Raw genomic sequence first — 11181 nt, 5'->3', positions numbered from 1 at the left:
TAGGAGCAAATTTGTTAGTCGGGTGCATACTTGCAAGATCAACATAGTTTATGTGGAATTAGCAATAAAATTAATTAAAAATATTGAATAACTAATAAATTAGTTATAACTATAATTGAACAATTGTCAAAATGGATCGAACAATATGGATAATCATTTAAAATTCATCCATGTTAGTAACTTGAGGATAAAAATTATTAAATTTTTTTCTTAATAAACAAATAACGAACAAAAGATCTTAATAAACGAACAATGAAAAACAAATTACGAACAATGAATCAAAATTAAAAAACTTTTGAAAATTGAAAAAATTAGCAGTAAAAAGAACGAATTTCTATTTAAGGGGGCTAACTTAAGGATGAAAATTTATTTATTAATTTATTAATAAACAAATAACGAATAAAATATTTTAGTAATCGAACAATGAAGCCTTAACTACGAACAATGAATTAGAACTAAAAAAAAAAATTGAAAATACAAAAAACAAAAATTTGGGGAAGCCCAATACAGTGAGCTTGTTTTTTATAAGCAATTAAACAAACAGTATTATCATGAAAACCAGAAATCTTGCTTTGAAGGTCTATTTTTGAACATTTAGGGCCATTTGCGAAACTTAAATAATTTAATTTGAACATGAGCTCGTATTTTCTACTTTTTCCTCTGCATGATGATTTATGTAGAACATAAATGCTTAAGCTCTTAGGCCCATTTGCTCATACTAGTCATAAATTCTCATCTTAGCTAGGTCGAACATAACTCTTGTGTTTTACTTAGTTTATTCTAAGTTGCTAAAAAATATTTATGTTTAACCTAGCAATGATTTACTTTCATGATATAAATCGCTGAGAACTTCAAATTTAAAAGTCAAATCAATAGAAACGTCAAATAATTTAAATAGATTTTGAGCAATTTAGCAATTAATATACAACAATATCGTTAAATTTTCAAGTTTGTGTCTTTATCTTGCGGAATAAAAGTGTAAAAAAGTATATTTGAGCCAAAAATAAGGGTTAATTGGTTAAACAAAAATTATTCGTGTGTGTGTGTAAATGTGCTGGTGTGTCAAAATTAGTCAATGAAATATGACAGCAAAATAGTGCCTCATACAAAAAAATGTGGTGTAAATTGTACCATCTGTGGATGGTTTAAGTTAATGAATGTAAGTTTATTTTTATTAAATTGATAATAATTCATGTCCTTTGTACTACCGACATCAATTTTTGAGCGACATTCTTGCTTTTTTCATAAAATAAAAGCGCCTAGGTAGAACATAACAGCTTAAGTTTTACTATTTCTTCCCCCTAAGTTATGTTAAACTTAGAGGAATTTATGACACAGTTTGAAGTTCGTGCAAACCGTAATGTAGAACTTAAGGGTTTATGTTTCACATAAATATTTAAGACTCGTTTCAGCAAATGGGCCTTAAGGATTAACTTGGAATTAGTGGAAGACATTTTAGCGAAAAATTAAGTTTGATTTTTTATTACTAAAGCCTGGTACGCAGCTCGAGATAATTTTTAGCTCCCATACAAATTATCGAAAAATTTTAGCCGAGCTAAAATGTATCCCATACAAATTATTATCGATAACTTGTATGGGAATTTTATCTCGGCTAAAATTTAGCTCGAACAGCGTAGCAGGCTTAACTGAAACACATCTTACTAATGAAGTGCAAAATTGTGAAGTTTTTCTATCAGGTTATATAGGATATTGGTGTAGTATGTAAAAACCTAAACCTAAAATCATATTACTGTAAAGATCAAAAACTCATGTAACGTTTTCGTTTGGTCTTCCGAAACAGTTCGAAGTAGTTCGGGCTAATTCAGAAATCGTCCGTTTTAAACTAAATGACAGTTCTGATACTGAAAAGATGAGAAAATCGATTCAGAATTAAAAGATGTAATCAATTAGAGTCACATAATTTAAATTTTAAATCGTAACACGTTACATTATTTTGGTTTGATTTATAGCCTAGTTAGCCTAGTAATTGTGACAGATAAAAAATTTAGGTATATTTGGAAAAAATGTATTGATTTCTTAGCAGAGTTTGCGCAAAACTCGGCTGAAAAGTCTTAAATAAATTTTAGCTCGACTAAATTTTTTAGATAATTTTGTATTATGGGAGCTAAAATTATAGCCTGTTTTCACTTCAGCCTAAATGAGATAATTTATAAAATTAGATCAGTTCAAATTTAAAATTAATTTTTTTTTCTATGCGATTTGACATTCGTAATGAGTTAATTTGCGTAATTACAGTGCGGTTCACATGGTTAGACGCACCAATTTTCGTTTACATAAATTTCATTTTTTTTTGTGTGTGTGCAAGAATAACCAAAAAAATTGTATTTATTAGAATGGTTATTTAGTTCTTAATAGAAAAACAAAAAGAAATAGTGGGTGAGTGGAAGTTAACGGTACTTTTTAGTCCTTCTTGTCTGTGATGTAAGAAAAAGGGCAGCTTTTTTCGGTTCACATGATTAGACGCATACCTTAAATTAGTTCGTTTGGCGAGATCTATTGCACTGATTTGATTAAATTTGGACGATTAAACATCAAGAAGTTATTTTTTAGTGATTTTCATTCAAAATCTGTTAAAAAAATTTCTGAGCGCGAAAGAATAAGGGATAAATGACGCGTTGGATTCCAAAGGTCTTTCCATTAGCCCCATTGCCAAAAAAAATAGGATGAAGTGACTATTTCGAGATAAATTATTTAAAAAACAGTGCCTCCTACGAAAAAAACTTCAAAGGAGGAACAATAGAAGCTTTAACACCTCAGGAAAAATGAAAATTTATGAAAAAAGCATCGAAAACAGCTCTATCCCCGAGCAAAATTAAATAAAAAGCTAGGCTAACGGGAAGAACATCAACTTTTCGGTGAATTTTTTTAATGCTGATCATCCTAGATTAAAATTAAACTTAAAAATAGTCTTTAAAAAACGCCGTTTGAAAAAAAGAGTAGTTTGAAAGGAAAACTAAATCGAATGTAATATTAAATGGCTCCCAAAACCATTACTCCTCCTTTTTTTGAATGTTGAAGTATCAAAAACTATTCCTCCTTGTGAAAATCGTGAAAGTTGTGGAATTACCCATGAGAACAATTCAAATTAAATTCTTTTTCATTAGAAAAAACACATTTCGCCAATTTAAAAAAACTTCAAAAACTTGTTTCCCACGTTATGTGAAGACGTGCGATCTCCATCCGCTGTTTCTTTCAAATTGTGCTTTTTTAAAGACTATTTTTAAGTTTAATTTTAATCTAGGATGTTCATTCAAAAAAATTCACCGAAAAGTTGATGTTCTTCCCGTTAGCCTAGCTTTTTATTTAATTTTGCTCGGGGATAGAGCTGTTTTCGACGCTTTTTTCATAAATTTTCATTTTTCCTGAGGTGTCAAAGCTTCTATTGTTCCTCCTTTGAAGTTTTTTTCGTAGGAGGCACTGTTTTTTAAATAATTTATCTCGAAATAGTCACTTCATCCTATTTTTTTTGGCAATGGGGCTAATGGAAAGACCTTTGGAATCCAACGCGTCATTTATCCCTTATTCTTTCGCGCTCAGAAATTTTTTTAACAGATTTTGAATGAAAATCACTAAAAAATAACTTCTTGATGTTTAATCGTCCAAATTTAATCAAATCAGTGCAATAGATCTCGCCAAACGAACTAATTTAAGGTGTGCGTCTAATCATGTGAACCGAAAAAAGCTGCCCTTTTTCTTACATCACAGACAAGAAGGACTAAAAAGTACCGTTAACTTCCACTCACCCACTATTTCTTTTTGTTTTTCTATTAAGAACTAAATAACCATTCTAATAAATACAATTTTTTTGGTTATTCTTGCACACACACAACAAAAAAAATGAAATTTATGTAAACGAAAATTGGTGCGTCTAACCATGTGAACCGCACTGTATCTCATTTGATGAAAACGGGCACCGACTAATGTCGGTTTCGTTTTCGATTGGTCGTCCGGAATGCTTCTGAAAGTGTTTTATTGGCGTCGGATCACAGAAGAAAGAAGTGACTTTCCCTTCTGATTTTGAAATCAGACTCCAGAATCAGAAGCACTCAATTTATCAAACTTAATTTTTTTGTTTGTTTTTTGATGCGACTGTTTTGAAAAATATAAAATTTAATTGAATAAACTCTTGATATGAATATTCTTACGATCATAACAGTATGCTATTTCCCTCTTTATCATCTTCATAGTTCGTCAAGTGATGAGGGAGATTGTGAAAAGACACAACTCTAAACTGAAAAGAACTGTGTTTGGGTATTTTTTTGGCGTTCGGGGTCGGGGAGCTCTTCCGGATTACCAATCGAAAACGACATAACTATTTAGTCAACGTCATTTTCTAAACGGAAAGTTAAGTACACAGATAAATCGAATTAGGTAGATTTTTCTTGCCTAAAACTTTCCAGTCAACTTTCCAATTAAATTTTCTAAATTGGAAGGAATTTTAGTTGTCATCAGAGACAATGCCCTAACTCCAAATATGCAAAAAAATAAAAATCGAAAATTTTGTAGTTAAGGCCTTTACGAGATTATGGGCAGTATAAGCAGTATAAGCAGTATAAGTAATAAGAAGAGTATTGTTAACATTGACCTATTATATAATAGGTCAATGATTGTGAAGAACTTTTAAATGAACGATTTCCAAGGCTGAATATATGTATGTATTTATGTATGTATTTTCCAACAGCAATAACAAATAATATTCAAAAGTAATAAAATAATTTTAATTGTCAATGATTTCTTCCAAAAGTACAAAAGTTAATTAAATTTATAAATTTAAATATGCAAGAGCACACGAACTCCATTCATTCTTTGCCGAAACACCCCCCAAATTTTCCCATTCATCCTTTTCAATATCATAAATGTCAACTTTTTCAGTGTCACAAATTATTATATGTTTTTTTATAACGAAACTTTCAATTAAACATCTTCGAAATGGAAAAGGTTTCATCTCACAACAATTATACTTATTGCGTAAGTCGAAACGTTTAACCTTGTTGATATACTCTATATTACAGAACATTAAATAGCAACCACCATAAACGTACAAAAATTCTTTGGTTGCAGCGAATCCAAAATTCCATAAACGAGGATCTTTTGCAATCGCTTTTAAAGTCCATTTATTTGACGAGATATCATAAGATTGCAGGAAGCCGTTTTCAAAGTCAATAATATAGAGCATCCCATTGAAGGAAGCTATTTCACTGTTATCGCTTGGTTGAGATATTGGTTCTAAATCGTGCCATTTCTGTGTGGAAAAATTATATATTCCTATGGATGCGGATTTTTGATCGAAACCCGTATTTTGTCCACTTTCAGTACCGAAAACACACAAATGTCCATTTAAGTGTGCCAACTTAGGCCTTATCCGGCTTTTATTCATTGGCGGAAGATCAATCCATTCTAGGGTGTCCAGATCTAAGGATTGCACGCCCTTACGATCGTCGTCATTTCCTCCGTTAGAACATCCAACTGCTATTAATTTACCATCAATCACAATGATATCAGAACTCGGAGAACGTATTTTTATTTTTGTATTCCACGAATTTTCATAACGGTCATAAGTTTTTATTATTAACACGGTGTCGAAAAAACGCACACCTATAACTGCAAGTTTGTAAGCGGTGTCATTTTTTCTTTTGATAAATTTACAATAAAATATATCTTCGCGGTCATAAATGTCGTCCAAAAGCCACTCAAGCCATCTATCAGTCAATGTGTAGGTTTGGACAGTTTTGCAAACTAATTCTCTGTTTTCAACATTGAACTTGGGCGAAAGAGCCCTATAATTAACCAGTGACAAAAGTTCAAAAAGTTGATCTTCGTGACTTTTATCAGAATTTATCCAGGCCACCATGGACAAAAATACATCCTCTTTTTCGGCACATTTGGCCCTGTATAAGTCGTAAATATCCAGATCCTTAAACGAAATATTTTGAATCTTTCTCTTTGATATTCTTTCAAAATGAATAAACATGCCTTCTAGACATTCGTTCTTTAATTGGTCTAGATCCAATTCATTAGCCAATCGAATAAACATCAAAAAATTATCAGAATTAATACATTTTCTAATCATTTCACAGCAACCATTTACTAATTGCCTCATTTTTAGAAACGATGCAGTTCGCAAGATTCCTTCGACATTTTCAACAGTGAAATCAATTGAACCTTTATACATGAAATCGATAACATTTTTCAACGGCAATGCTTCGATTTCTTTTAACTCGACTACATTGTCCTTTGAAAGTTTTTGTTTTTCGCGAAAAAGTTCCAAAAAATACTCACTAAATGCACACAGGACAACTCTATGAGCTTCGATTTGGACACATTTGTTTCCAGCTATTAGGACAGTGTCGAAAAATTCATTATTTTTATAAAAATTCTGGAGCTCCCGAGAGATTATTGAAGAATGTTCGTCATTTTCAAAGATAATGGTAGCATGACGGATAGATGGGGACAGATTTTTTGATGCCATTGTAGAGTTGAAAATAGAAAATATTATTATTAGTATTATTTATTTACATATAATTAAAATTACAGTGCAAATATAAGGGAAGAAAAGAGCCTAGCTACAAAAGACTTCCAGCTCTGATAGAGACGTTTTGATAAGATAATATAAATAAAATTACTCATACTCATTACTGTTAAAAGAAAAACAAAATTATCAATCATCAATAAGATAACTAGAACACATGGTATAAAAAGACAAGGGGCACGTTCAAACAGTTAACATAAAGCTATCGGATATCTTTTTGTTGTTGTAAACAGTGTTAAAAATTAGAAAAGAAATAACGAACCATTTTCTGTCAAAAAATAATCTGAAGGTATCCGAGAATTTTTGGTATACCTCAGGTATTTGAGTGATCAGCTGATTTGGCTATTTTTTATTTTGATTTCTATTCGCGCGATTAATCCGCTTGAAAATAAAATAAATTTGCAAGAATTAAAGTTAAATCGATTGTGCAAGTACTATGCAACAGTAAAAAAAAAAGTAATTTGCTCAAAAGAAACAATTTCCCCTTCTCAATTTTTTCATATTTTTTTGTAGCTGCTTTGGCTTGTTGCTATCTGGATAACTTTTCGTTCAAAGAGATATTCCAGATACGGGTATCCCAACGTGCCCAAGGTATGATAATTAGAGCCGCCATCTTACAAAATGGGGTAATAAGGTTTTGACGTTTAAATTTGGCAAAATCAAAAGCAACAACAATTTCCCATTGAATAAGAAGTACAGGAAGGGGTGTATATCACACCTATAGAGTTGGCGAGTGAAGCCACAAAATAATAAAAAAAAAAATAATGTCGAATTCCTTTCAATTTTTTGAATCGCCTCAAAAAAATCGAATTTTTGGTGTTAAAAAGGAACATGAAAACAAACCGAATTCTTTTTGCGATTGTGTGTGTGTCATTTGACAACAAATTTTACACGAACGTCAAGCTGAAATCATAACAATTTCTGTAAAATAAAACCAAAGGTTCCTTTGATCAATAATTTTGTTTATTTGCTTCGGTAATATTAATTTAATTTAATCCAAATCAATAGGAAATTGCAGATATTATTAAGATCTGAGTGAAGATGAAGTAAAAGGTTAATTATTTGGCCGTATGCTGTGGTTTTACAGAGAAAAAAATTTCCTGAAGATAATCACGAGAAGAAAAGTCACAGTAATTTGACTTTTTCACAAGAACTATGCCAAGAAAAATTATATTTTGATCGCACATTGTTTTTTTTTTATTTATTTCATATTTTTCCGCAATAAAAATACGATATTCCATTATAATTTACTCTATATTTGAAGTTGGTATTCTCAAATAAACAAACAACACGAAGGAATCTTTCAGCTTGACGTTTGAGAAATGTCAAATGTTCCAAGTGTGTGTGTGAATCCGTGTAAATCTCTCAAAAAAGAGGGATTAAAAAAAATTCGAATTCTGCTTCGTTTGAGGCGAATTTTTTTTCTATGGAACATGATTTTCAGAAAAAATTCGCTTCGAGATCGCCGAAAATTCGATTTTTGCATTGAAAGGAATTCGACATAAATTTTATTTAAAGCTGTCAAAAATTTTATATAATCTGTCAAATTTCGAGCTCGTTTTCCATGGGCGAACTTACTCTTATTGGTGATGACAAGGCGATGCAATCATTGACCGCCAATGTTTCAGATAATCTTTTCACACCTCTGAGTTATAGAGGCAAACACTTAATCCAATACTACAATTTGCATATAAAAATAAAAGAAATTAAAAAAATATTTTGACTTATTTAAAGACCCAGGCTTAAAAAAATAAATCAGAGACAATGCCCTAACTCCAAATATGCAAAAAAAAATAAAAATCGAAAATTTTGTAGTTAAGACCTTTACGAGATTATAAGTAATAAGAAGAGTATTGTTAACATTGACCTATTATATAATAGGTTAATGATTGTGAAGAACTTTTAAATGAACGATTTCCAAGGCTGAATATATGTATTTATGTATGTATTTTCCAACAGCAATAACAAATAATATTCAACAGTAATAAAATAATTTTAATTCTCAATGATTTCTTCGAAAAGTACAAAACTTAATTAAATTTATAAATTTAAATATGCAAAAGCACACGAACTCCATTCATTCTTTGATAATTCATCCTCCAAATTTTTCCATTCATCCTTTTCAATATCATAAATGTCAACTTTTTCAGTGTCACAAATTATTATATGTTTTTTTATAACGAAACTTTCAATTAAACATCTTCGAAACGGAAATGGTTTCATCTCACAACAATTATAATTATTGCGTAAGTCGAAACGTTTAACCTTGCTGATATACTTCATATCATCGTATATAAAATAGTAACCACCATAAATGTACAAAAATTCTTTGGTTGCAGCGAATCCAAAATTCCATAAATGAGGATCTTTTGCAATGGATTTTGAAGTCCATTTATTTGACGAGACATCATAAGATTGCAGAAAGCCATTTTCAAAGTCAATAATATAGAGCATCCCATTGAAGGAAGCTATTTCACTGACATGGCTTGGTTGAGATATTGGTTCTAAATCGTGCCATTTCTGTGTGGAAAAATTATATATTCCTATGGATGCGGATTTTTTATCGAAACCCGTATTTTGTCCACTTTCTGTACCGAAAACACACAAATGTCCATTTAAATGTGCCAATTTATGCGTGCTCCGGCTTTTGTTCATTGACGGAAGATCAATCCATTCTAGGGTGTTCAGATCTAAGGATTGCACGCCCTTACGATCGTCGTCATTTCCTCCGTTAGAGCATCCAACTGCTATTAATTTACCATCAACCACAATGATTGCAGAACTCGGAGAACGTATTTTAATTTTTGTATTCCACGTATTTGCACAGGGGTCATAAGTTTTTATTATTAACACTGTGTCGAAACAACGCACACCTATAACTGCAAGTTTGTAAGCGGTGTCATTTTTTCTTTCGATAAATTTACAACCAAATAAATCTTCGCGTTCATAAATGTCGGCCAAAAGCCACTCTAGCCATTTATCAGTCAATTTGTAGGTTTCGACAGTTTTGCAAACTGATTCTCTGTTTTCAACAATGAACTTGGGCGAAAGAGCCCTATAATTGACCAGTGACAAAAGTTCAAAAAGTTGATCTTCGTGACTTTTATCCTCTCTTTCACAGCAATTATCAACTAATTGCCTCATTTTTAGAAACAATGCAGTTCGCAAGATTTCTTCGACATTTTCGATAGTGAGACCAATTGAACCTTTATACATAAAATCGATAACATTTTTCAATGGCAATACTTCGATTTCTTTTAACTCGACTACATTGTCCTTTGAAAGTTTTTGTTTTTCGCGAAAAAGTTCCAAAAAATACTCACTAAATGCACAGAGGACAATTCTATGAGCTTCGATTTGGACACATTTGTTTCCAGCTATTAGGACAGTGTCGAAAAATTCATTATTTTTATAAAAATTCTGGAGCTCCCGAGAGATTATTGAAGAATGTTGGTCATTATCAAAGATAATGGTAGCATGGCGGATAGATGGGGACAGATTTTTTGATGCCATTGTAGAGTTGAAAATATAAAATAGGAAAAGGCTCAAGGGATTTTAAAACGATAATTCGAACCACTAAAAGAAAAACAAAATCAACAATAAAATAACTAGAACATAGATAAATAATTATGAAGATAGCTGTTAAAAAAAACATGCAGATTATTGTGTCGTTTTCCTTCACTCCAATGAGAGTACCCTTTTAGTACTTATTTTTGCACTTTTGAAGGTTTTTTGTGTTCCTCCACAGCAAAAAAGTGTAAAAAAATATAACTCCGGAGTATTTTTAGTATTACGGAGTATGGTATAAAAAGAGAAGGTATGATCATTAGAAAAAAGTCTGTATCGAGAACTGTAAAAACTTAAGAATGACTTCTTAAGTGCGCGTTCACGTACGCACAGATACCCTATCCAAAATACCTAAGTAAAGTATCCGATACGTTTGTGAACACGAATCAGCTGTTCATTAAATTTCCCATAAGATGTACGAGAATCCATAAATTTTTAGGATACCTTCGGATTCTTGTGCTTATCAACACATTTTTGCGATCAGCTGAGATTTTTTATGGGATTACAACAACACAAAGGTATCCGGATACCTTTAAATCGTGAACGCACCCAATCTCTTTAAAAATCGAGATCTGGAAAATTTGATCTCAGATCAATAAAAAATTATCTCTTTTTGGCAATCGAATTTGAGATACCAATATATTTGCCAGTATTTTTTGACAGAACATCAAAAATAATTAAAAATAGTTGATCATACACATTGAATAAGAAGTACAGGAAGGGGTGTATATCACACCTATAGAGTTGGCGAGTGAAGCCACAAAAAAATTAAAAAAAAATCAAATTTATATAAACTGTCAAAAATTTTATATAATCTGTCAAATTTCGAGCTCGTTTTCCAGGGGCGAACTCACTCTTATTGGTGATGACAAGGCGATGCAATCATTGACCGCCAATGTTTCAGCTACTGTTGATGATTTTAAAACAATTTTCAGTCTGTTTTTAGTTTAGGAAAAAAACAGTTTAAAATTCGTATATAATTATGATGAAAAAAAGCATTTATACGGAAGTCTCTCACGAGACCAGTTACATTTCTGTTGGCGTCCCTTGAGTGAACAATATAT

At 31.3% G+C, this 11181-nt stretch overlaps 1 protein-coding gene across 1 annotated transcript; it reads right to left on the bottom strand.

Annotated features, from left to right (window-relative positions):
* Positions 1–4783: 4783 nt before the first annotated feature.
* Positions 4784–9694, bottom strand: LOC129914538 (kelch-like protein 2). Its single transcript, XM_055993886.1, has 2 exons — positions 9475–9694; positions 4784–6354 (listed from the first exon to the last, which is right to left on the bottom strand). Exons 1-2 carry the CDS (start codon positions 9692–9694, stop codon positions 4784–4786), a joined length of 1791 nt encoding a protein of 596 aa, XP_055849861.1.
* Positions 9695–11181: the final 1487 nt, after the last annotated feature.

This window comes from Episyrphus balteatus, chromosome 1, assembly GCF_945859705.1.
Source record: "Episyrphus balteatus chromosome 1, idEpiBalt1.1, whole genome shotgun sequence".
NCBI classification, from domain to species: Eukaryota; Metazoa; Arthropoda; class Insecta; order Diptera; family Syrphidae; genus Episyrphus; species Episyrphus balteatus.
Note: the sequence above shows the minus strand (reverse complement) of the source record. Positions and strands in the feature narration are given on the sequence as shown.

What these genes read in the sequence shown, in the direction of transcription:
- LOC129914538 (XM_055993886.1), bottom strand. Translation starts at nt 9,694, where the DNA reads ATGAGGCAATTAGTTGATAATTGCTGTGAAAGAGAGGATAAAAGTCAC. An exon ending in ACGCGAAGATTTATTTGGTT is followed by an intron (nt 6,355 to 9,474) that starts GTAAATTTATCG and finishes CTGTCCTAATAG; the next exon opens with CTGGAAACAAATGTGTCCAA.